This window comes from Engraulis encrasicolus, chromosome 17, assembly GCF_034702125.1.
Source record: "Engraulis encrasicolus isolate BLACKSEA-1 chromosome 17, IST_EnEncr_1.0, whole genome shotgun sequence".
Classification (NCBI taxonomy): Eukaryota; Metazoa; Chordata; class Actinopteri; order Clupeiformes; family Engraulidae; genus Engraulis; species Engraulis encrasicolus.
Genome location: NC_085873.1, coordinates 9,031,758 through 9,059,247, shown reverse-complemented (window position 1 = coordinate 9,059,247; position 27,490 = coordinate 9,031,758). Strand labels below are relative to the sequence as shown.

Here is a 27,490-nt window from a genome sequence, read left to right as displayed (position 1 = left end):
GATGTATCATTAGTTTTTGTCAATATTTCAATCACCAAAATGCATGCATGACAATATACTTGTCTTGACAAGGAGTGATTGTGATTTGTATGCTTGCTCAAAAAGAAAACGTAAGGTCTGGTAAAAAAAAGACTGTATTCCACATATTTTGTCAGTAGAGATTCAGAGCACTGAATTTTAACTTGTAATGCCTACAGTATCCGAAATAACTGGGCTACTTTTTTCATAAACGCCTGCAACTACTCATTTCTACTACTACAAAAAAACACTTAATAATTATTTGGCGCCCTCCTCTTTGGTGCCCCCCTCTCTCTGGCGCCCCCCTGCAACGCATACATTGCATATACTGTAGTTGCGCCCCTGCGTCACCATCTTTGCCAGATTTCATCGTTGACAGCGCCCCGACAGCTCTGGAGCGCGTGTATTCTACTACGTCATGAACGCATGCGGACTTGTGGACCAACACAGCGAACTTACAGGAAGTTGACAGGGTGCAACATAATAACCAAAGTTGCTCTGCTTTTGCAGCCAATTTGACTATGACACAGTGTCGCGCTTCTCCGGAATTTAATTATTTGCAGTCAGCTAACAGTGCATCGTCCATTTATTTTTATTTATTTGAAGAGGAACGCACACTGCTTTGGATTGTGATATGAGGTAACCAGAACGAACTCCCATTGTAGCCTACAACACCGCACGCATTTTGGCCTATTTAACACTACCTTTTGTACTCACAGATTGTTTGGCTGTGGGCTGGCCAGTTGCATTTTTGTAGCTCCTTTCCACGATTTTGTATTTGTTTTGTCTCAAATCGGTGCCCTTTTATAAATGATCTGTTTGACCCAATGTGACCTAAACGCAGAGCTCCTCTGCCAACCTGTTGTGAATCCAGCTGGTTTTGGGGAAAGTAGTACACCTCCGTCGCAGGTGATGTGAACTAGTGATGGAAGTCATTACGCATTCCACGGAGACGCTGCGCGAGGCTCTCATATCCAGACGACCCGACCTGGTTGAGCGCTATAAGCAGTACACCGAAGGTGAAAGGCGGGTTTTTGAAGATTGTCTTCGACCCGACAGTATCTTATGTCAGCCCATCACCACCCACTCTGATTCTGACTGGATTCGCGCGCACCCCGAGGAGTCGCAAGACTTTCAAACGTTCTTCAGCTATCCCCATCGAAAAACACCAGGCAAAGGCCCCAACACCATTTACATCCAAACAATAGGTGAGTTTTGCTTTAGCCAATTGTTATAAGTGTATAGCCCAAGTGTTATAAATGTAATAAGTTAAATGAGCTATTTTAGGAATGACGTAACGGTGTTGAAGGACTGTTTTATCTGGCTGCGCATTGATGTGTGGATCTATTTACACTGTGGTGTTTGTATTGTTTAACATGGCACAACACATCTCTCTCTCTCTCTCTCTCTCTCTCTCTCTCTCTCTCTCTCTCTCGCTCTCTCTCTCTCTCTCTCTCTCTCTCTCTCTCTCTCTCTCTCTCTCTCTCGCTCTCTCCCTCTCTCTCTCTGCGGGTGCATGTATGATGATGTATCCTTGCAGGGTCTTTTGGAGAGGCAGGTGTTCATACAGACCTGTATGTGGAGTGGTTGCGGCAGTATTGTGAGGCCTTCTACTACGGCTTGACTGTGAAGACACTGCCTCCAGTCACGGTGCAGTCCACAGGATGCAGGTTCAGGATGAACAGCAACACTCACAACCTACAGCTTCATGCAGGTGAGAGGTTGGATTATATAAATTGGTTCACACAGACTACTACTTATATCATGTTATGGCATATGTGTTATAGGCTATAAAGTATTATAGCCCTACCATTTAAAATGCCATGGATGCAAAGATGAGGGTGATGTTTTATGAAAGGATATTTGAAATCTCTCAATCTCTCTCTCTCTCTCTCTCTCTCTCTCTCTCTCTCTCTCTCTCTCTCTCTCTCTCTCTCTCTCTCTCTCTGATCTCTGCTCTCTGCTCTTGTTGTTCACCACTTCCTGTCTCCCCAGGTGATTTGCTGAATTTTCTGCTGCAGAGGAAGCCGAGAGATGCGTTCTGCATAGTGGGCATAACCATGATGGACCTCTACCCCAAAGAGTCCTGGAACTTCGTCTTTGGACAGGCCTCCCTCACTGAAGGTACAGTATGCATGAGCTGGGAGAAGATAGCAATAAAATGGATGGATAGACTTTGGCTATGCCACTTAGCCATGGCACATGTGATGAATCACTCTTTTACTTCTCTTCACCAACCACAGCTCTGTGTGTGTGTGTGTGTGTGTGTGTGTGTGTGTGTGAGAGAGAGAGAGAGAGAGAGAGAGAGAGAGAGAGAGAGAGAGAGAGAGAGAGATGGAAGTAGAGAGAGAGAGACAGACAGACAGACAGAGGGAGGGATGGAGGAAGATAAATGGAAAGATAGAAGGAGGAAGGGAAAGAGAGAGACATTTTGTTAACAATAAGGTAATAAGAGAGGTTCCATGTCTTCGTTGTTACAGTACAATGATAAAAGTAATCGAATGCTCAAATGCATACAGTGAAACTGGAATGCATACAGTGCACACACACAGAAACACCTAGACACTATACCGAGCACATTAAACATCATGTATAACATGCGTAGGTTGTAACTAAAGTATTTTTGTATTCTGTTACAGGCATGGGTGTTTTCAGCTTTGCCAGGTATGACGATAACTTCTACAGCCATCATTATGCCGGAAGGCTTAAGAGGGGCACCAAAGTAAAGCCTGGAAACTACAGTGTCTTCAAGAGTCACTATGTCCCACCCATCACCAGTGCTCTACTACAGAGGTCCTGTAAGGTAGGTTACACCAGTGGTTCCCAACCTTTTTCTTAAGGAACCCATGTTTTTACTATTGTAAGCTTTGGTGATCCAACCACGCGAGCGCCCGCACGAGACGGAGTCACAATATGCCCTCTGTTTCCTGCGAAAACTAATTTTAGTTATTTTATTCCTCAATTCGTCTTTGGTCAAATATAGAATAAATGTTTAATGTAGCACTTACAATTTGTTGCTTCTATGCATTTATTAGTTAAATGCTTTGTCTTTTATTCAACATGGGCTATATATATTTAAAATGAAACCCCTTAAAATCAAGAGGGCTCCGCGACCCCCTGTGGATCTTTGGCGACCCATAAGGTGGGTCCCGACCCATAGGTTGGGAACCACTGGGTTACACCAGTGGCTCACAAACCTCTTCTGCTTGGAATAAAAAAGTAGACACCTGAGAGAGTTATCCTTTGCTTTTTTGAATATACAGTAGGCTTATACTTAATTCAGCACCCGTTAAAAACAAAAATGTGAAGACGAATAGATGTCGTGTGCTGTGCGCATGTCTTTTCCTTAAATCTCCAAACAGACACAGACATATTGTACAGAATGCTGGATGGCTGACTGTACTCAAGGGTTTGCTATATGTGCAATAACGTGTATGAGGTTTTTGTGTATTTTTGTATCTATGTAAGCTGCCAGACACCTTCATTTCCTTTGGGATTAATAAGAGTACTCTACTCTACTCTACTCTACTGTACTCTACTGTCATTCTGCATGTTCTGTGAGTACTATGAAGTGTCATAATTGCACTGTTAAAGCCATATACCACCATTTCTGGAAATAAGCTCATTCTCCAACTCCCCTTATATACCTTTGTCTGTTCATCCAGCTATTCCCTGTGTCTGGCGGTGAAACTAGTTATCATTGTCATGTTTCATTGCAATAGCCGGAGTGCTTAACACTTAAGACCTCATCCTCATCCTCCAATGTAAATATTCCAACCTATACATGGGTTCTTCGTGTTTGTAAACATGATATTGTGAGGAGGGGCAAGACACTGGCAGCCAACCACGTGAGCTAATTTTTTGACTGACAGCGGTTTCCAACAATCAGAGGTTGAGTTGTGCGCAGTTAGTTCCGCGCGGTCAGTGGAAAACAAACATTTAGAACCCATGTATTGCATTGTTTTCTATTGTAAGTTTCTCTGTGCAGTGTTTCCCACAGAAATTTTGGAAACTATGGGGGCAGCCGGGGTTTATTTTGTCCGGGGGGGGGGTCCTTCTCACACGGGCCTTTTTGGGGGGGGGGGGGGGGTATTCTTGCAGCGTAAATGCAAAACGGCAAAACAATGACTACAGTATGACATTGGCGCATGGAGAAACTGTAGGCCTGGGCCTATATTTCAGCCATTTATATTTTGAGAAATAAGGCTACATAAGATTTTACCCATGACTTGTATAATAGTAGTACACTGTCATTGTCAAAAAATGCAGTACAGTGAATAATTTCTGTTTACAACACAGTTTCATTCGTCCCTCATGCAGGGGTCTGGGAAACAATAATAAAACAAATTAGGAGCAGAGATAAGAATTTAAGAGCACTGTGAAATTGTTAACACATAGACAAAAAGGGTCTTAGTTGGTTGGCTATGCCTTTTCCCCCACACATATCTGTAGGCGTACACATTCTACATGAGGGGTGCTGGTCACAGGGCCAGTTTTTTCCAAATTCCTCCCATTAAAAGGGCTGAACAACATATTACACATTTATGTCTATATTCACATTCATTACACATTAATTTCTATTATGCAGCCCGTTGTCTCCTCTGCTGTGTCAATGAAGGTCTGTCACCAAACTCATTACAACTGTAAAACAAAGCCTAGGGAGTGTTAGTAAACTCATCCCAACTGTCCCTTCTCTGAAGGTTTTTTATATTGCTCCCAAACCCAAGTAAACTACAACAACTTGACTAGGCTTTTGATCCCTGTCTTTCAAGCACTTGTGGTTCTCTCTGTAGCAGGGGTGCCCAACCTTTTTTTAACCAAGATCTACTTTTGAAGTTGATGGTCTGCCGTGATCTACCAAGTCAAATTCAAGGATGTCAGTATGAAAATTTAAGACCACCATTTATTAATCGCCATTATTATGAACAAAATGTTTTCAGTAGGCTACTATGGCCGTATCTTTTCAGTGTGTTTTTAAAGTGTGTTGAATAGCCTATCTTTACAAAGCAATGCAGCACTGATAGTATGCAGAGATAATTTCAGTCATACACAAGTCATAAACAACTGAAACCATTTCAAAATGATAAACATTTGGTATATAAAAGGCACATAGGCCCTATTTCTAAAATATGATGAAGCATTATCATGCCTTCAGTGGTATAGGCTACAAATTAAAAAGGGCTCAGAAATTCACCATTTGTTATGGGTAAATAGTAGGCTACTATGAGAGAGAGAGAGAGAGAGAGAGAGAGAGAGAGAGAGAGAGAGAGAGAGAGAGAGAGAGAGAGAGAGAGAGAGCAATGAGAGAACTCATTGGATTGGTTTGAACACCCCTGAGTGACTTCTTCTATGAAGGTTTTTTTCAGCTCTCTGGGACAGTAGCACAGCAAAGGCTTTCTATTGTGAATTTGGCCAATTGTTTTGTCCACAACTGAAGCAAGAAACAGCACAAATTGAAGTGAATTCCATACATGTCAACAACTAACATTTCCCTTACACGCGGCACGCGATGTAAACGCAGTTAGCGATGATGCATGCGACTAGCGATTTGGACGAAGATCCTCGCATATCGGCGTGTCATAACGCATCGTTGCGCACATGTTCTGTTACTCACCCGATGTTACACGTGTGCACACATGAATCATACAGAGTCTATAGGCTGTATTTACTCCAGGAGGAAAATGCGAAGGAAATTCAAAATCGTAATTCAAATCGTTTTTAACAAAAATGGAAATCGTTTAAAAAAAAGTTAAAAAAATATTAAAAAAAAAAAAAAAATTTTTTTTTTTTTTTTTTTTACATTTTCGTAAACTATGGCGGCCAAATTTAAACTATGGCGGGCCGCCATAGTTTCCTCAATGTATGGGAAACACTGCTGTGTATCCCCACCAGGTGGTGAGCCATGAGATGGGCCACATCTTTGGGCTGCAGCACTGCCAGTGGCTGGCCTGTGTCATGCAGGGCTCCAACCACTTGGAGGAGTCAGACCGCAGGCCACTCACCCTCTGCCCCATCTGCCTGCGAAAGCTCCAGTCCAGCGTCGACTTCGACATAGCCAGCCGATATAAGGTGTGAAATACAGACACACAGACACACTCCAGTAGCCTAATCCTCCAATAAGCATAGAGTTCAACACATCCAGCCTTTGTAAGATACATGTATTAACATGGAGTCCCTCTCATTCATTTATTTAATATCCTTTCCCCTGACTAAATAAATAATTGTGATGCTGTACTTTGTACTGTACTTAACATATCTTCAGTAGAGCCAGGTGTAAGATAAGAATCTTCCAGAATGACAGTGAGTTTTCAGAGCAGATACAGTGTTAGCATAGTAATTGGATTTCCCCAACTACTTAGTATTTTATGAGTGGCCTTGAGCATTTCCTAAGTTATAAGCTAGGGCATGTTTGCATGCTACTTGCAAAAGTGACACTTTTATGAGTTTTAGTCACGTAATAGGAGCATGAAAGATTTTTAGGTGTATTTATCAGTCATAATCCTTATACTTGTTAAAAATGAAAGTGTTTCACTGGGAGTTTATGTTTCACTGGATTTGAACACCATGGTCAGTACAGCATCTGCAAATAATTTCTGTATCTTCAATGGTTTCATTTTGTGGTTGTCATGCCATTCTTTCATTTCTGCCCTGACGCAACTTGCCTCGCAGGTCAAGTCTTTCCAACTTGGCAAAACCTGTTCCAGAATGTCTAAAAATGCATAGAATGTTGGTGACAAGATTCTGTTCCGGTTGTCATGGAGCTTTTTTGTTGTTGTTTACCAATGACATCACCACAGGCCTTGCTGCAGTGGGTTGAGGACAGTGGAGGAGGCAGTGCCGGTGTGCAGACAGCCAAACCAACCGAGGCCTTCCAGGACTACAGACAGTGGCTTTTGAAATGCTTGGGCTTGCTGGAGTAGCACCAAAGATTTTCAAGAAAAAATATACCACGACGTCAGACCAATAAAACAAAGTGGGATCAAGTCTGGTCTCCAAAATTACAGTGACTTTCCATTGAACTCCATTCATTCTCCTAGTCTCCTTGTCTCCTTGGGGCGCATGCTGCCATAGAATGGCAGATTAGAACCTTGCTGTACGTCATGTGGATTCCGGAAGAAACTCTGTATGAGCCATGTCTGGTAGTACACCACATGGACTGCAGAGGGCTCACTTCCTGTCTGGTTTTGTTTCCTGCTTATAATGACAAAAGTGGTGTGAATATACAATACAGTACCACCATGTGATGACAAGGATGAGAACAAGGGACTTTTTTATGTTGGAGGCATTGTTTTAAGACATTGATGTCCAAACAGGATTGCTACGTACTGTGGTAAAAAGCAGTGGTGTGTTGGGGTACAGTCCATATGCATGCGTAGTCCATACGCATGCATATTCCATATGCATACCATGCGACATGGGACATTTGCAGTGTTAATGTGTGGGTGATCAACGGCGATTGCACAGACCTTGCAAGGACCTTGCATGGTTCCAAACAGGGTAAATGGAAACATGGGACCAACATGGTCCAAAATCAGAGGCTCCTACTGTCAATTCATATGACTTTATACACCTCACGAAATGATTCAAGGGTAACACTTTATAATAATGTCTGCTTATACAGACGTAGTAAATAATGAACTAATGATGAACAAAACATTAACAAATGTTTATTATTAACTAAATTTTATTCATGCTTTATAAAATATCTACAAATAATATGTTCAAGATTTTACAAATCTTTTTAACAGAGTATTTTTATTCATTTGCATACAATTTGTCAATGTTTCATGAATAGAATAGAATATTAACGTAACATTTCCCAGTCATTTACAAACATTTGTTCATGTTTTGTTCATCATTTGTTCATTATTTACCGTTATTAATGCTTGATAAGAAGACATTATTATATAGTGTTACCCTTGAATCTAATGTTAAAACATGAAATTATTATTTGCTCGACTTTTTGGGATCGCTATCAGAGATGTGGCTTTGTTTACTTAGTTATCTTCCTATTAACACACACACTTAGAAGGGTTACAAAATACTTCGCAAAAACAGTGGACATTGCTAGCCAGGCCGTGCCCTCCTTGTGAGGCGTCACGGAACACCTTCAGCGTTGCTACTAGTCAGGTCAAGAGCAATGCAAGTACTTTCTGAGCTCCCGAAAAATCAGGAACTCCTCCCACTTTGTCGGGAAGCAAACAGCCATTAGCAAACCAAGGGAGGCAGGTCAACCATGCTGTTTGGGAAATGTTAATTGTCATGCTCTTGGTCAGATTTGAAAGTCGATGATGTTCAGGCTAGGACGTTGCATGGCAATGTCCCAGTACAAAATGTGAATGTATTTTTTTTAATAAGACAAGACAAATGTGAAGATTTGTTTTATTCATGGAATAAAGTCTTACAAAAGATAAAATGCACTATACATCAAAGTGTACAGTTCTTCATCTCAGAAATGCACAAATCGTCTTCAGTATTTTTCCAGTTTTAGTACAAACGTCATTAACCCCTTCCCTGTTGTTGCCATAAAACACATTCAAGTAATGCAGTACTCCCCAAATCATTCTGTGTCAGTATTCTTGATTCAGCATATCAGCTAATAAAAATGCCATGGTTACATGGTAACAGTGAGAATAGCAGGTCTCTCATGGAAGATGATTGGCCATATTAGGTATAGACATGCTTACACTGTCTACTTAATTTCATTGAGAATTCCATTTTTAAAAAACCCAATGCAACCAGGAATCACTCGTATGTTACAGGCTGTGATCATGGTTCAAATTACAGGGGGTAGCCATATACAATATTAATGAAATTACGTTAAATATTACAACATTAATTTAGTATCCCAATGAGCAGTAGACCTGAATATGGATACATGAATGTGTGTGTGTGTGTCCATGTTTGTGATATATATTAATTTAATTTAATAAAATATAAAACAAAAGATCCAGTAGTAGACCTGTAGATGACAGAGTATTTGGTAACAACTGTTTCATAGTGGTATATAAATCACACAATCTTTGTTCTTTATGCTTTGCCAATGCACTTCTTAGTTGGTACATATCCTGACCTACTCGCACTCAAATGAAGACTTATAAGTTAATGTAAAAAGATATTGTGACTTCATAATCAACTTGAAGGCACTAAGCTTTTTCATTCCCACTAAGGAAAGCAAAATAATAAATCACAGTTTCACAGGGTCATTACAGTATAGAAGCAGTGTTCTCTAGTGAGATAGCTGATTTGAGGTATCAGAAACGTTTTTAAACGATCACAGTAGCACCCACTATCCATATGATTTAGCAAGAAGTGCATATTAAAGTCACAGGTAAAGCCTGGATCGTAAAGAAGTACGAGTAATAAACAAAATATATCTTTTGTTCTTTGTCTCTAGAGCTTTATTAGGTGTTTTTGTTTTTGTTTTTCTGTAAGTCCCTACTCAAAGTTCTGTAAAAGAGACCTGCGGGTACTTGGTCATGTTATCTGCTGTAAAGTGCTTAAGTTGTAAGCAAATGGACTTCCTCTGTTAAGCTTGCTAGTTTTTTTTTGTTCCTCATGCAACGGAGGCCAACTAGCAGAGTGAGGTGTGGAACGTTAGTAAACCTCCCTCCCGAAGCCTCATACAGTATCGATAGCGTTGGGCTATGGAAATGGTCCTTTAGTCTGCCGGTATCATGCTGTGACTCCCATTGACATGATAGCGAGTTCGCAGCCCCAAGGGGGGCGTACTGCGCAGTAATACGTCGGGTTACACTGGTGCCGTGACCCAGATGGGAGTGAGGTTTCGGGGTATGAGTGTAACGGAGGCCAACTAGCAGAGTGTGGTGTGTAACGTTAGTAAACCTCCCTCCAGAAGCCTTATACAGTATCGGTAGCGTTTCACAATCGGACTGGTCCTTTTAGTCCAGCGGCATTGTGCTGTGACTCCTATTGACGTGGTGGCCCCGAGGGGGACAGACTGCGCAGTAATATGTCGGGTTACACTAGCTCGCATACCCGTGCCATGATGGGGACCCAGGTTCAAGTCTGGCCTACCTGGGTCATTTCCATCCCCGTCCCTGTCTCCTGCTTAGTTCCTGTCCCCTCTCACACTGTCATGTCATATACCGTAAGAAAAGAACAGAAAGACAAGAAGTTGCTTACAACTTAACACTTTGGATTATCGAACCTCGATAGGCCTACATGAGGATCTTCACAGACCCTTGGTCATCATACAGCCAGACTGCCGAGTTTTACAATCCTGTGTGCATTAGGCTATTCCCTGTGTCTGAAACTGATATTGCACCTGCTATTGTTTTCGCATGTAACAAGTTTGCAATGTTTTTTAATGCCTTTAGCATCTACAATATATCAAAAGATTGAACAAACAGCTTAAGGTCTCCCCAAATTGTAGATCTCTGGGTAGCAGTTAAGATTTTTCATATTCACTTTGGTCCAAAAGCCTACCAAAGCATTAAAAAGTGATTCATGAGACAGCAAATCAAAGTATGTATGACAGTTCGAAAAATACTGGTAGGCACACGTATGTAAAGCAATTGACTTGTTTGGTGTTCTACAGGTAAGGAACCTAACCATACTTGACATCTTTGGAAAACCATTGTATGCTTTTTTGAATCATAACTATTAATTTCTATTATCTCAATTGTTTGATTGTGTTTACAATCTGATGTTATTCCTCTGTTCTACAATGGTGAATTGCATTAACTACACAAACACAGATAAACAGGTTATGTGTAACAGGTTCAACTTAGAACATACAATAGGTTCTACGAGCTTTATCTAAGATCCAAAAGATTTATCCACAAAAAAATGTTATGAGATTGATGGGAAGTCTAAACTCAAGTAGACAAAAAAATATTTAGTTACTACATTTAGGCTTTGTAGGACTGTAGAATTGTAGGGTACAACTATGTTCGGCTACATTTTACGACCTACTCAGTTGCGTAAAAGATTATGAAATAGTAGCCTACCAGCTTGACACATGACAACCCAACTTGAGGGACTTGGGGAAACAGGTGACTTCCAATTAATGTTTGAAATTCACCATCAATTCAATAAACCATCTTCCTGGTAGAAGAGATGTAGTAGTAATAATTAGGATCCGCTGCATCAGTAAGTTGGCTGGAAGAACTACATGGCCCTTTTTTACAATCATAACCTGGGATTTCCGCCTCAGCAGGCAACGGCCTGTTGTGCAAACGATGTGCGTAAAAGCAGCATATCCAGTTGTCACTTCACTCCACTCCCAACGCGTCCTCACACCCCTGCCGTCGTTTTTCAACGCCATTTCACCAAGCAGCAGTATTCCACAGTCATACCGACTCATCTTGGAGTAGATGCCCATACCTTGACCTAAATCTAGACCTAAACCTAACCATCAGTAAAGTTATGTTGCCACAAGGGCGTGTTTTTCAGTTCAGCGTCGGCGTCAAATGTTGCCACCTGGTCAATGGGTTGAAAAGTGGCACGTAGGGATGAGATAGTGTTGCAACTCCAAAAGCCTTCATACGGTGGCCCAGAAGTGCAAAAAATACAATGATAAAATATTACCTTACATGTTTTCAAAAAGTTTTTTTTTTAAAGTATTGTGGCACTTGGCAAACTAATTACTTTTGCACTTCCAGGCCACAATGGCTTTTTCATTAGCTGTCCTTTTGTTCTGTTTCGAGGCAGATGTCCTCTTCAACAAAGTCCTCAGGGGAGCTCTCCCTGGCTGGGCTGTCCCTTTCAGGCGTTAGGCTGTTATGCTGCTCCGGTTGCTTTTTCCAGCACGGCAACCTCCCGGTCTTGGCTGGCCGCACCAGTCCGAGAAACAAGGCTCCCAACGCCATGCCCACTGCACAGGAGTAGAACGCTGAGCCATAGTTCCCTGTGATGTCCACCAAAACACCTGCAGCAGAAAATGGGATGTGCATCAGTGGAAGATCAAGGAGAATCCCCTGGTTAATGATTCACTTTACTCAAAAAAAATGCTTTTAATTTCCTAATTTTCAGCGAGGCTACCGTCTTTGAATTCGAATCTGGTAATTTCTAGATAATATTTCAGTAGTCTTAGGAAAACACAAGCAGAGTAACAAAGTCAAATGTAAAGTACAAGTCATAAATAACATTTTTGTTTTCAACCTTTGAGATCTACACCTATCGTAACTACCTCCAATATATACCCTACCCAGGCCAGCAAAGCTCTGGATTATTTCTATGCCTTCACTAACAAACAGAAAAATCATAACATAACTACTTCCCCAAACTCCAACCTATGTGTACCTCCTAGCAGCGGGCCTCCCAGTCCGGTGAAGCTCTATACACACAGAGACCCCCGCAGCGGCCACCATCCCCCGTATGCATTTCAGAACTACACCTATCCTTATCTCCTAAATATGCTGCCCCTACCTCCAAGCGCTGAGACTCCCAGGTCAGCAAAGCTCTCTATTCAGAAATAGACCCCTGTGGCATATGCTATCCTAAGCATAAGCATGCCCACCACACTAACCAAGCCCGGCCAACAAAATCCTGATAGTATGGTATGCAACTTCAAAGAGAATCTAAAGCCTTTATTGTCATTATAACCAGTTTAATGACATGACATGATACATTCATTCAAAATCAGAGTTTCTCGAAATTATAGTTGCTAACTACATTAGCTACTTTATTTGCAATGCATTGGCAACTACCCAAGTTTCTAACTAGCAAACAACTACGCTTTCGAGAAACACATCCCAATACTGTTACTGGCCTACTTCCTTGTGGTGGTATGCCCAGGCCGGCAAAGCCGGAAAAACCAGGACAGTTGGCCACACTAATAATAATAACATGACATGACAGTGCATTCATTGCAAACGTCACACGAAGAGCAGTATTGTTACCAGCCTACCTCCCAGCGGTGGTCCACCCAGGCCGGCGAAGCTCTGTATGCAGACGTAGACCCCCGCGGCGGACGCCATCCTGCGTATGCCCACCACGTCGTCCTCGGCCAGCATGGGGATGTGGGTGGACGCCACGTTGCCCAGCAGGAAGCCGTAGAAGACGCAGCAGGCCGCCACGCCCCAGAAGCCGTCCACCAGTGTGAAGACCACCAGCACCACGCACAGCAGTGTCACGCAGCCCAGCAGCACGAAGATCTTCCTCATGCGCCGCCAGCTGATGGATTAAGAGGAATTGTTTGAACTGTTTAAAAACATTGCTCACAAAAATGATTCTTTTTCTTCCCACATGCATAGAAATACGATGAACTATAACATGCAGTGAATAAAACAATGATTCATTCACTCAATCATTCATAGGCTAAGTGTAGCTGAGGTACAACTGACACAGTGGGTGACATAAAACATTTATTAATGCATTAATTCATTCACTCATTCAGTCAGTCATTCATTCCTTTCTATCCTCCTTCATTCATTCATTCATTCATTCATTCATGGGTGGCTTCCTTACCTCATGAGCCAGCCGATGGAGAGGCGTCCAAAGATCTCTGCGACTGCCATGATGGAGAGCGAGTAGGCGGCCTTGTCGCGGTCCACGCCTCGGCTGACGCTCAGCTCCACCACGTACAGCTGCGGTGCGAAGAAGCCCAACGTGGCGAACAGGCCGAACGCCGAGTAGCACAGGAAGCTGCCTTCCTTCAGCACGGAAAGATCAAGAAGCTTGTTGGACCATCTCGACATCTTTTCATCGTTGGTGGGTGGTGGTGGTGGTGGTTTTGGAGAGAGGGCCTTCGTTTCTTCTTTCTCTGCTGCCTTCTGACCTCCAAGTTCGGGGTCTTCCAGCGACTGAACCCCTGAGTCTCCGGAGCTGACGGAGCCGTGGAGTTGGTCTTTGTCCAGAGCCAGCCGGGCCTGCTGCTGTTTGGAGGACTGTCTGGACTGCTGGAGCTGCTCCTTGCTGCTCCGGTCTTCTGGTGAAGGCTTGATCACGATGGGCCGAAGAAGGGCCCCGCAGATGATGATCGAACCCTGGAGGAGCCCGATCACCACCATCGTGTACCTCCAGCCAATTTTGGCTTTGAGTGCCGTAAATGCTACAAAAACAATGACAGCAAAACCATTTTACTTTACAAGACTTTTCAAGAATACACAGTAAAAATACGATGATAATTCAACACCTAGAGTCAATTTAATTTCTTCTACAGTGTATTTGGCCCCAGAGTATGCTCTGAATGTTGAATCGACTACATTGCATTGTTTATTGTGTAAGAATTTTAATTTTGCTGACATAATATAAAGGCTGCAACAACTGCAAGGTTAGGTCTCTTACCTGGAGCAAAAGCAAATATGGCAATGGACTCCCCTGTAGAAGCCATGGAGGTCACTATGGAGCGCCGCTTTTCAAAATACTGGGAGAGAATCGTGACCGTGGGGAGGAACGTAAGGCAGTAGCCCAACCCTGAAAAGAGCGAAGGAAATCAGGTGAGAGGAGAGCAGAGGTGATAAAAGTGAAAGTTAAAAAAAGAAACGCAGGTTCCTTCCAACACAGGTAACTTATCTGAGTGGTATTCACTCAACCCAAAAGGACCCATGTTACTCCTCTATTCATCGAGTTGCACTGGCTACTGCTCGCTGCCTGGATCAAGCCCAAGGCCTTGACACTTGCCTACAAAACCACCACTGGAGCAGCTCCGCTGAAGGACATACTAAGGCCTTATGTTCCTGGAAGAGAATTCCGTTCCTCCAACACAAACCATCTGGCCCTGCTTCCTGCTCAATCTAAGCGATCCCAGTCAAGACTGTTCTGTCATTATTCCTCAGTGGTGGGACAATCTCCCAGAGGCACCAAGACTAGGCATATCTTTCTCAACCTTCAAGAAGCAAGTAAAGACTCTTCTCTTTCATGACTGTCTACTGCACTAATGCTTGAGCTGCCCCAGTCCCGTGCTAGACTCTATGGCATGATGTGTGTGTGTGTGTGTACTCTACTGAACCCTGTGCTAATATACTTTTTTTTTTAACTAACCCTACTTAGCATCTGCACTTCTTCTGTGTATGTCCTGTGCACTTTGCATCAGCTAGTGATGTTGGCTATGATTATGTCCTCGATTGTAAGCCGCTTTGGTTAAAAAGCCTCTGCCAAATTCAATGTAATGTCATGCAATGATTATAAATTGAGCAGTCATGGGTGAGCGGTTAGGGCGTCAGACTTGCATCCCAGAGGTTGCCGGTTCGACTCCCGACCCGCCAGGTTGGTGGGGGGAGCAATCAACCAGTGCTCTCCCCCATCCTCCTCCATGACTGAGGTACCCTGAGCATGGTACCGTCCCACCGCACTGCTCCCCATGGGGCGCCACTGAGGGCTGCCCCCTTGCACGGGTGAGGCATAAAATGCAATTTCGTTGTGTACAGTGTGCAGTGTTCACTTGTGTGCTGTGGAGTGCTGTGTCACAATGACAATGGGAGTTGGAGTTTCCCAATGGGCTTTCACTTCACTTTTTTTTCAAAAATAGACCTCTGTACTTCTCTTGCTATCAGCTGACACTGTGCTGATTGGATCACGTCTCAGTGGTGATGCACAACTGCATTTTTTTTTCACAAGTGAGTCCTGATGCTCTCATAGCCTAAGTCATACAGGATAATGTAATAGAGGACTTCCTGCACAGTCTGCCACTTGAGGCTCAAATTCACAATCTCCAGCCCTCTGGCATGGGAGCATTGGTGCGAAACAGCTGAGCTTAAGGTCTACTGTAAGCCAGTACATCTTTGCCGTCACATCTGGCTTCGGGAGGGAGCTTTCACTAATGTTACAAATGTTACAAACTTTGCTGGTAGGCATACATTACGTATTTTATAAATGTACCTACCTGCTATGATCCCCATGGTGACGTACATCTGATTAACGGAGGTAGTGAAGGCTGTCGTGACCATGCCTAGAGAGATGAGGAACCCTCCAAGCATCACCACCGGCTGGAACCCAAACCGGTTGCTTAGCAACGATGACAGCGGGGCTGGACAGACCAAAACAACAACAGAGGGGTGGAGAAGAGAATATTTGAGAAATATATGAGACACTAAATAAGTACAGTTATATTTGCATACTGATAGTGTAATAGCATGATATAGTAGGCCTATGAATAACGATAACAGTGGAGCTACACAAATCAAATCAGGACAACAGCAAAAGGATGAATAATAGAATTATAGGAAAAATTAGACAATTTGATAGTTGTTAATACAGTTGTATTAGCTTAGTCATAGTGTAATAACATGATATAGCCTATTAACATTGACAGTGGAGCTACATAAACCAAGACACCCGCCGACAGATGTATAATCGAATATGGAAAATTAGATAATTCAACAGTTAGCCTATATAGTCACATCAGCATATAATAGTTTAATAACATGATAACAGTTATGCCTCAGCTATATATTAATCATGTGTCATGCAGGCCTGCTGTGGGTTATGTCACTTCCAGCCTACCTGTAAATGTCATGACAAACACGCAGATGGACAGAATCCATGATATTCGACTATTCGTCTCGTCGAAGTCCGTCATAAGATCGTTTAAGAAGATCCCGAAGGTCTTGATGACTCCGTAGGTGAAGGCCTCGACCAGGAAAAAGGCCACCGCCACCACAAAGCCCCAGCCCCCATCGGGGACCTCCGTGTAAACATTGGGTCCCAGGCACCGTTTGAGGCCGAGCAAGCACTTCATCATATTCAAAGGTAGTCGTTTCCCCTCTGTAACACAGCAAAAAAATGGGGTGTCAGTATTTCAGAGTAGACTTATATAAATTACATTACCGGTACATTACATTTCACTAAGCCGAAGTCTTAATTAAAAACGACGTACAACATTTTTAAGTAAAGGGTATTGGTCCCTGGAGCAATATAGGATTAGGTGCCTATCTCAAGGGCACCTCAGCCATGGAGTGAGATAGGGAGTGGTAGGCACTTGAGGTAGGCAGTTGAGGGCAGCCGTGGCCTAGTGGTTAGAGAGTTGGTCTTTCAATCTAGGGGTTGCCGGTTCGAATCCCCCCTGACCTCTCCCTACATCTCCATCCATGGCTGAAGTGCCCTTGAGCAAGGCACCTAACCCCACATTGCTCCAGGGACTGTAACCAATACCCTGAAAAAGAATAACTGTAAGTCGCTTTGAATAAATGAAAGCGTCAGCTAAGTGCAATGTAATGTAATGTAATGTAATGGTAGGGTGGGATTCAAACCTGCAGCCCTAAAGCCCATGTCCTTAACCATTACACCACTGCTGCATGGCTGTAAATCCAAATATGTTACAATACTGTGGCAAGTCATAACTCTAACAGTGGAGGCAAAAGTCTACATATGGCCACTACCAGTCTATTCACATTCGAGTGTCAATATTTAGGCCTACACAATATTGAGTAGAATTGACTCTGACAGAGTTACACTGACCAAAGAGTATAAATGACACTATTTTGTAGAAGGACCATATGTCATCTGGAATTTAGTTGATTTGAGAGTTATATTGACACTGGGACTGGAAGCCTATGTTACTGAACACAACATTTCAGTTTCAGTTAAACTCAGAATCAGCAGATTTGTGTTCCTCTGTAGCATAGTAGTCTAGTTTCCCTCTTTGCTGAAAAAGCTCATCCACATCATAATAACATTGCTATGCCACATTACTAAGCATTTTTAAAGTAACACAAGAGTTGGTCGTTAACATTTTGGTTTTTAAATCATGGTGATGAAAATGTGATGACATGTCCATGTGATTCTCTGAGTGAGAGCATTCATTTAGTTCTGACCAGCAGAGACGTTTGGAAAAGATCAGTGTGTCCCTGCCTCTAAGGTCCTTGTGTCTGTAAACCACACATTGACCTCAAGTCAGTATTGCACATGTTCCCTATGAGGGGGAAACAACTGTTTACTTTTTGTCTATCCCGCTGTCTCCCTCTACCGAGATCACGTGCGGTGCGCGACGAGAACGCGCACACAGGCATTTCACATGCAACATCTCACGAGCAAGAATTAGACCGACCATAACGACTTGTTGACGAACTGGAATTTTCAGATTGAATTACCAACTTCCCAGACTTCAGAGAGATTGTTAAATCAGTGTAAGCTTGCATTTGACCAGTCAGCCAAGGTGTAATAAGCTGCGTAAAAGCGCGATTCCTCACGCACAGCTTTCTCTTTTCACTACAGCATATTTCCGCGAGTTTCCCGAAGCCTGAAGTTGGACATTCTACGACAGGAAGTACCCAACAAGCAGCTCGTTCATAAAGCGTCAACCGTTACAACACAAATAGATACTGTGGCATAGATATGCACTGTAGCATAAACGAGGGGATTGTGCGTTGTGGGTAACACGAGTCGTCTAAAGAAATTAACTGGGGGGTTCAGGGGTTCGGTCTCGTGACAGGAGAAGTAGGCTACAAAGCTTGTGGTCCTGGATACCTTTCAGCTTTGATAGAGAAACACATCTTCAGATACTTATCTTGCTCAGCCCATTTGATTCAATGAATTGGCTACTAAGGAGGACATATGTGATAGTAAAAACGCACTGGGTGGGCATTGCATGAACATGACAAATGTAAACGTCATTATGCCACGACACCGTTGCCAATTTTGTGGTTGTTGGCAATGGCCGTCTAAAAACCGGTTGCCCTTCTCAAGCTGATGGCTGAACGTGAATATCAGGGGTTAGAAATTTTATTCAGAAATAGGCTAGAGGGGGTTTTATTTAACTTTATCAGAAACAGTCAGCATGAATGGGTCATTCATCCTCTCTAGTTTAATCTTCCTTCTGCTGTCATTGATAGTTCGGAGATAGTGGTATCTGATAAAGGCGTTTACGCACATGCGAGGAATATGATCGGCACGAAACTCAAAGCCCTTTACAACGATACTCATGACAAGAGGAAGACTCGAATCTATGGTGTGATACAGAGCGCATCATCAGCTACTCACACACGAGAGCCTACTCTTTTGTCTCGGGAAACGATACATTTTCTCATTTGCCTTGATAAAACACTTTTCAAATATGGCGCGTAATAACCATTGAACTTTTATCACAGCCAAACCTGACTACAACCACCAAACCTGGCAGAATATTCTAGATGTACGATACTTATTGATCTGTCCATACTGTAGCAGCTTGTGCCCATATGCTGTTCCACATGTAGACCTCTGATAAGTGAAGAAGACGCTACAAAGACTGAAACATTACCTCTTCTCCTTAGACACAGAAGACTTTTCCTTGGGAGGGTCTCCTTCAGATTCCTTTGTTCTATTTGTATGAATTCATGGGGACCAAGCCTGGGTTACAGAGGATCTCTAAGGAAACCACGGCAGTGAGAGAGAGTTGAACATCTAGCCTTGTAGTTCTAGTAGTGGGAGGGTTTTCATGGAGCTGGTAGCCTAGCTGAGGGTTGGGTTGCAGCAATAGATGTGTGTGTGTAAAAGGTCAGGCTTGAAGCCCCCTTTGGCTGGAAGTGGAATCCCACTCTAAGGATCTGTGTAGTCTCCTTAGAGCAAACACTGTCAAGGTATCGCTTGGAAGACTGTAGGATACTTTGTCACTGTTTTGAGTACCGTATGTATGGTGTGTCATTGTCCAAATTATATAACTGGCAGGGCTGTTTTGTGTCTCGTATGGGTAAGCAAACAGGTTCCACAGATGAGTTCAACTCTTGAGAGGAACAAAGGACGTGTCTGAAGAAATGCCCGTATTTCCATTGTTTTGTACCTCTTGTTATGCACTTCTAAGTGTGCCATTTTCTGTCCTGGACAAGCCTCAATAAGTCGATAACCTTATCAGAAGTAATTTGTGTTTTTAAATCCTAATTCGGTAAGGAGAAATGATAGTTGGTCTGCATAAAGCATGGGGTCCTCCTGATTTGTATCTGTAGGTAGGCTACTCTATGAACCCAAATAAACTATCCAGTACCTCTGGCCTCCACTTGTCAACATGACCTCTTTATCAGCTGTTCTTAAAGGGAACTGCACCCATTTGTGGGTCCTCTCTCTGGTCAGTAGTATTGGACTCCGATTGAGCGATTTATGTCAACTCACAGTCTGCCAACACATGATTTGTTGGTTGTGATTTTTGTGTGTGTTTCAAAATGACTCCGAACAACACGTCCAGCTGACGGCTATACTATCGGAATATGTATTCTGTGCGTGTGTGTGTGTGTGTGTGTGTGTGTGTGTGTGTGTGTGTGTGTGTGTGTGTGTGTGTGTGTGTGTGTGTGCAACCGTATCTCACGCCTTTCGTAAAGTCTTCACGAAAACAATAGAGTAATTTTCGTGGTGCATTCACGTTATTGCCCGCCTTTCGTAAAGTCTTCACGAAAATAATGGATTAATTTTCACGCTGCCTATTCACTTGAATTGCCCGACTGTTGCCTAGCGACCCACTACTTTGATGCCCTTTCGGTAGCCTACCGTCACATGGTAATCAAACATTTCAAACAAGCAATTTAGGGTTAGGTTTAGGGTCAAGGTTAGGGTTAAGGTTAGGGTTAGAGTTAGGTTTAGGGTTAAGTAGGGTTAAGGTTAGGGTTAGGTTTAGGTTTAGGTTTAGGGGACATAAGGCGTAAGTACCGAAAGGGCGTCGAATTAGTGAGTCCAGAGTGTATCAGCAGTGTTCTGTCAGCACCCCCTCCCCGCCCCTGCAGACGTTTGGATAACCATAGCAGCAGTGGGGCAATTCAAGTGAATAGGCAGCGTGAAAATTAATCTATTTTTTTCGTGAAGACTTCACGAAAGGCGTGAGATAGGGCTTGTGTGTGTGTGTGTGTGTTTGTATTTGTGTCCGTCTTCCTCTCTAACTTCCATCCATCCAATAGTCAAATAGGGTTTTTCCTTTTTATTCCCCAGGCTCCCTGCCTCTCTGTATGGCCGGTGTGGGTGTTGCCTCTGTACTGCTGGTCAGTGCGCTGGTCTCCGGGGTGGTTTACCATGTCACCCTGCTGCAACACAGTGGACTGAAGGTCGTCATGGAGATGGACACCAGACAGAGGCCCAACTTCATAGTGATCCTGGCAGACGATATAGGCTGGGGAGACCTGGGGGCAAACCAGGCAGGAGAGAAGCCTAGTAACACACCTTACCTGGACCAACTCGCTCGGGAGGGGAAAAGGTACATCTCTTTGGTACAAGATTGGTACCACCAGTGTACATGCCACCTCTGTCTGCCTTAACTTGTGTTTTGTTCTTGCTTACTGCAATGTCCACTCTTTTCTCCTCACTTTTTGGCCACTTTGGATTGACAAAAAACATGTCTGTGTAAGTGCAGTGTAATACATATATTATGAACCCTTTGTGTTTCATGCTGTCTTAAGTCTGATTGGCGCAGAATTAAAGAACATGCTGCATTCAAGGTTCACGTTGAAGTTGAGGGCACTTTGCATTTAAATGTATCAGTCTTTTGTGGATGTGTTCATTTTGAAATCGAATTTATATTCATCATATTATGTTGCTTGTGTTTTCTTTTGTCTCTTGAAAGGTTCACTGATTTCCACTCCCCTGCGTCCACCTGTTCTCCATCCCGGGCCTCCATACTGACGGGTCGGTACGGCCTCCGCAACGGTGTCACCCACAACTTCGCCACTCGGTCGCTCGGAGGGCTGCCCCTGAATGAGACCACGTTTGCTGAACTCCTGCAGGAGGCCGGCTACTACACGGCCATGATTGGTCAGGATGCGTTTGTTTGTTTGTCTGTCCGTTTGTTTGTTTGGGGGTTTTTTTTTGAGAGCTTGCAGTGATATGCCCCTCATACCCTTAAATTGGCTATTGCAAAGTAAGGATTGGTTTGTTGATTGTGAGGCTGTGTTTAGTGGGCTTCTTTGATATGTGTATGTAGTTTTGAGAATGTATACATCAACCATACATTGATGATATTGTTGTTGTTATGGAGTTCTTTATCTCAAAGATATGAAAAGGAGATTATCAATGATAAATGATCAAATCAATGATATCAATGATAAAATGATAATAATACACCTGCTCTACAGTAATTCACCTCTTTTTGGCACATCTTGTTATTTTCCCCAGGAAAATGGCACCTTGGCCACAATGGTCCCTATCACCCTATCAACAGAGGTTTGTATACACAATAGCTTTCTAAAGAATGTAATGCCATGGATAGTAGATAAGAGTTACGTGAAACTGATAAGGGGCTATCAGTCATCAATGTTTTTTTCTCCCTAAATCCTAGCTCTCTCCCCTCCGTCTCATTTTTTCTCCTTTGTAGGATTTGACTATTACCTGGGAATTCCTTACAGCAATGACATGGGCTGTACAGACTTGCCTGGCTACGACCTCCCCAGCTGTCCTCCGTGTGAGCCAGTTTCTCACCAGAACAGGTATGCATACTGTATGCAGACATTTTGACATGAAACATGCCTGTGATTTTTCCTAATCAATCAAGGATTCCCGATTTTCCAACCTGAAAATGCATGCTATGTATAGAATCTCTTTCACCAAAGACAAACACGTACCGGTAATGTGTTCTGTCTATTTTCCTGTGGGTTTAAAACATTTTTTTTTTTTTTTAAACTTTTTCCAAACGTAGCTTTGATGAATACCAGCCCATAGATATCATTGCTCAGTCCACAAATGTCATGCTGACAAAAAATAACACAGACTGAAATCATGAGACAGCACGTAGACAGCAAAGTATAACAACCAAGCCAGTATAGTGTTGTGCCATATGTGCAGGGGTGTAGCAGCAAATTGTGGGCCCTATGTACAATTAGCTCCAATGGCCCCCCAGCCATATATCTACATATACAGTATCAGACACTGTGTGGGCCCCCTATATACGTGGGGCCCTGGTAACTCAGTCACACTTTACCTCCCCTGTATGACACCCCTGGATATACGAGAAACCCCTCTGTTTTGGCTGAACTGTTATCGGAAGATTTGAAAACATTTGATAGTTAGAATGTCCCCTCTGACCCCATTCTCCCACAGCAGGAAGACACAGGGATGCTACACAGACGTGGCCCTGCCTCTCTATGAGAACCGGACCATCATAGAGCAGCCCCTGGACCTGTGGAGCCTGGCCCAAAAGTACACTTCTGCCGCAGTCAGGATTCTGCACAGCGCAAGGTATTTTGCTTCTACTTGTGTGCACCAAATGAAACAGAAAAAGTTTAAGCTGCACACACAGTGTTCTCCAGCTCCTCCTTGTCATTACTTTTCTTCCACATTTATGCAGCATTCTGCATAGTAGGCCCTATGTTTGAAGTGACCTATTGCCAATTGTCCCCCTGAGCTGAAATGTCAAGGCCAGACATACAGTAGATAAGGCCTCATGATAAAAAATAAATAAATTCCAGAACGACACGAATGTAGATTTCACTAATTAGAATGTCAGCTTTAAAGGTGCCATATGCAGACCATTATAACAGGATCTGACATGTCATGAAACATGTAGGCCAAGAATTTTCTATCAGTACGAACAAAGTATTATGCAGAATGATATGAAATGAAATGCAGATTTAAAAAAAAGAATGTCAGCTTCAAAGGTGCCATTTGCAGACAATTTTCCAAGGATCTGACATTTCATTACAGAGTGAGGATGCAAGCTGACCTGAACTGCTGAGCTGCTGGTTACACGTATGCGGATATTTTTTATCCATTTACGTGTAAAGACAACATGTGGATAAAAAGAAAAAACTCCATTGTGATAGGTGCTTTTTAGTCCCCTAAATGGGATATTTTAAAACCAGAGTTTTGTAATGCGCATTGTAAAACTCAGTTTACGTGTAAGCAAGAAGACAAAACCAATGGGTTTTCAAAAATATCCATATATATGTATGTGTAAACGGCTCCTTAATGGACAACAAAGGCACAGCTTAACAGTAGGGACCCATAGCAGGCGAAACGAGCGAGGCGAAGACAGTCAAAATTCAGTGTTCCATTCTGACAGCTCAACCGTCATCAGGTCGTCGCGGCGAATCAAATGAAATGGAACAATTGTGTTGTTGATTTGATTTGGCCGCCGCAGGCAAATTCGCTCCTCATTTGCATAATATTAAACTTGGTTTAATAATTTCGCTCTTGCTTGCTTGCTTTCGCTTGCCTTCGCCTCTCTCATAGGCATGAATGGCGAAGTTCGCTTCGCTTGGCCAAATTCGTCCTTTACTGTAAGTATTTCCAGTCCACAAGACACTAGCTCTGTTTATATACAGTAGCCTATATTATAGATATGTATGTGTTTTGTCTCTCTGGATGGGAACTCAAGGTTTTGCCTTGAGTTTAACTGCAGTAATATCTTTGGCACGGGGCCTTCATGTAGCGCTTTCAAGGTTTACAGTTTGGCAGAGCCTTTAGTCCTTAAAATAGCTTTTAGTGAATTTGACACTACTGTGGTGTACTGCAAAAGCCTAACAGGGGGTGCAATAAGAAAATCACAGTGGATACTGATTGCCGTTAAATATCTACTTCCATCATCATTTCATTAATATTGCTGTGTTAACCATTATTATTGAATGCATTATGCGTAGGGGTGGGTATCACCTCCTCCCGATACGATACGCATCCCGATATAGGGGTCACGATACGATATCGCAATATTTTAGACCTTCATTTTTTGTTTTTATTCATTTTTTTAGACGATAGACACAAAGGACCAAATGTTATTTTTTTTCTGTTGAGCAACAATACTGAAGTGAATGTAAAAGACTGCCTTCACAAAACGGTAGGTCTGGCAGTTGCTGTGTTGCATTCAAAATTCAATTTATGCTATGAAATAATAATTATAATAATAATAATAATAATAATTGTATTTGTATAGCACTGTGTCATACAAGGCATGTAACTCAAAGTGCTTAACAAATGGGAAAAAACATTGTTAGAGATAGATTTATAAGGAGAGGTATAGAGGAGAGGCAGAAAAGCAAGAAGGCAGAGGAAGAAGAGATAGACAGAGAATGTAGAGTCATAAGGTCAACGTAGGTTAGGACCAGGATTCTTAGATGTGTAAGGTCCATAGTGGCTGGGCCTATCATAAGACATAGATAGTCACACAGAGATTGGGCGCTCAGGTGCGGCCCCTGGTGGCATCAGGGGTGAGGAAAAACTCCCTTTCGCTTGATTCATAGTTTGTGAGGGGGAAAAAAAGCTCGGTGAGGTCTGAGAAAAAAGACCCCCTGTAGTCAGGAAGAAACCTCAGGCAGAGACCAGCGGCCACCTAGGGGAGCCCCCTGCCAGGGCTGGATTGCCAGTAGTAAGGGCGCTGCGGCGGCTGGGACACTATGACGCCTTGGCAGCTAGGAGTTGGCAAGGATGAAGAGGTGGGTCTTCAGCTGCTTCTTAAAGGAGTCGACGGAGGTGGCTGATCGGATCTCGATGGGGAGGGCGTTCCATCTCTTGGGCGCATAGCAGGCAAACGCGGCGTCGCCGATCTTCTTCTGCGGGGGGGTGGGGGTCCTTAGCAGCTTGGCATCAGTGGACCTGAGAGCTCGAGCAGGGGCATAAAAAGAGAGCATGTCTGAGATATAGCTAGGGGCAAGTCCATTTAATGGACTAAGATGGAAAAAAGCAGATTTTGTTATCTTGTTGATGTGAGGCTCAAAGCTCAAATCCGAGTCTATGACCACACCTAGGCTAGTAACCTTATCTTTAATGTGTATGCTTGGGTCACCTAGGCTTGAGTGGAGTTTTGCACGTTTTTTCTTAGGCCCAATGAGCAACACTTCAGTTTTATCTTCATTTAATTTTAGGAAGTTACTGTTCATCCAATCTGTAATGGCAGACATGCATTTAGTCAAGGCATGAATGGCAGTGGTTTGGCTAGGCTCGACAGAGATATATAGTTGAGTGTCGTCGGCATAGCTATGAAAATCAACATTGTGCTCTCTGATGATGGAGCCCAGGGGCAACATATAGAGAGAGAAGAGGAGAGGGCCCAAGCAACTACCCTGAGCAACTCCAAAAGGCACATCATACTTGTTGGAGACGTATTCTCCGATGGTGACAAAAAACTGTCTTCCTGTAATATATGTTTTGAACCACTCTAAGACGTGACCGGACAAGCCTACCCAAGATTCAAGGCGGTCAATTAGTATGTTGTGGTCTATCGTGTCAAAGGCGGCACTGAGGTCGAGGAGGATAAGTGCTGAAACTTTGTTTGCGGCAGTGCTGAGCCTAAGATCACTTATTATTTTGGTTAGTGCTGTTTCGGTGCTATGGTTGGCTCTAAAGCCTGATTGGAATTTTTCCAAGATATCATTCCCAGCCAGATGTTGATTAAGCTGTTTAAACACAACTTTTTCTAGTACCTTGCTTATAAAGGGGAGGTTTGATATAGGTCTGTAGTTGTTTAAAGAATTCTGATCTAAATGTGTCTTTTTTAGGAGTGGCTTTACCATGGCTGTTTTGAATGAGCTTGGAAAAATGCCTGTAAGCATAGAGGTGTTAACAATTTGCAGTAAGGGTGCTGCTAAGCAACCAAGTATGTTTTTTAGCAGATATGTGGGGATCGCGTCAAGGCTGCAGGTAGACTGCTTACTTTCCCTGACTATTTTACAGAGGTCGTCCTCTGTAATTGGACAAAACTTTTGGAAGCTCTCAGGTCTCCTAGGGGGGTTTAACCCTCCCCTCGGTGTAACGCCTGAGTGGGCGACAGAGGTTGCTGCGTTTCCACCTTGGATGCCTTCTCTAATGTCGGCAATCTTTTTATTAAAAAATCTAGCAAAATTCCTCGCACTTGGCATGTGATGCTGCATTTAGGTTGTTATTGCTATGTGTTGGATTAAGCAGGTGGTCAATAGTGGAAAAAAGAACTTTCGCATTATGCTGGTTGTCTGTTATGATTTTGGAAAAAATATGCTTTTTCTCTCTGAGCGTACCGCATTATTGTAGGAGGAGATCTCATCCCTAAGGGATTGTCTGTGGACTTCTAATTTAGTTTTCCTCCAAAGACGCTCGGTTACTCTGCATTTTCTTTTTAAGGCTCTAAGTGAGTCATTCATCCAAGGTGAATACCTAGCTCTGGTTCTTGTCGTCGTTCTAATTGGAGCTATGTTATCTAGAATTCCTCTTAAGTTGTTGTTGAAGCTATCAACCATTTCATCAGGTGTGCAGTGACCATTTAGTAGGCCTAGGTCACCTGATTTGATGAGGTCTGAAATCTTAAGCTCAGCAGAGGCATTAATGCGTCGTCTGTGAATGACATTGTTGGGTGTGCTAATTTGTGTTGAAATGTCAAAATCAAAAAACACACAGTGGTGGTCGGAGAGGCCGACGTCCGTGACCGATATATTATTGATATCAAGTGCATGTGAAATAACAAGGTCAAGTGTGTTGCCTTTTCGATGGGTAGGCTGTTCTGTAACATTCTGGACGAGACCGAATCCATTTAATGTGTCTAAGAAAGACTTGGCTATTGCGTCATCTGATTTATTTACGTGGATATTAAAGTCGCCAGCAATTATTGCTTTGTCATAGTTAGTAAGTACGTCCGAAATGAAGTGTTGATAATGACACCTCCGATACACGATACGCGTATCGTGAAGAGGTTGTGACGATATATCCCGATACAGAT

General features: G+C 43.0%; 2 protein-coding genes across 3 annotated transcripts in view; one reads left to right on the top strand and one right to left on the bottom strand.

Moving 5' to 3' along the window:
- Positions 1-10,676: 10,676 nt before the first annotated feature.
- On the bottom strand, positions 10,677-19,755 carry LOC134467784 (monocarboxylate transporter 7). 2 transcript variants are annotated; one of them, XM_063221710.1, is made up of 7 exons: positions 19,163-19,755; positions 16,429-16,689; positions 15,809-15,952; positions 14,272-14,400; positions 13,453-14,035; positions 12,893-13,158; positions 10,677-11,911 (listed from the first exon to the last, which is right to left on the bottom strand). In XM_063221710.1, the coding sequence occupies exons 2-7, from the start codon at positions 16,664-16,666 to the stop codon at positions 11,664-11,666; spliced, it is 1,608 nt and encodes a 535-aa protein (XP_063077780.1). In that variant the 5' UTR covers positions 16,667-16,689; positions 19,163-19,755; the 3' UTR covers positions 10,677-11,663. The 2 variants fall into 2 exon arrangements, with proteins under 2 accessions (XP_063077780.1, XP_063077781.1); XM_063221711.1 differs by lacking the exon at positions 19,163-19,755 and adding an exon at positions 17,739-17,793.
- The window catches only part of arsg (arylsulfatase G), a 23,152-nt gene continuing 13,630 nt past the window's right edge, over positions 17,969-27,490 (top strand). The window contains exons 1-6 of the mRNA XM_063221709.1: positions 17,969-18,050; positions 20,815-21,076; positions 21,443-21,630; positions 21,991-22,038; positions 22,190-22,301; positions 22,912-23,049. Coding sequence (XP_063077779.1) covers positions 20,832-21,076; positions 21,443-21,630; positions 21,991-22,038; positions 22,190-22,301; positions 22,912-23,049 — 731 coding nt within the window. The 5' untranslated portion in view covers positions 17,969-18,050; positions 20,815-20,831. The remainder of the gene's footprint in view (positions 18,051-20,814; positions 21,077-21,442; positions 21,631-21,990; positions 22,039-22,189; positions 22,302-22,911; positions 23,050-27,490) is intronic.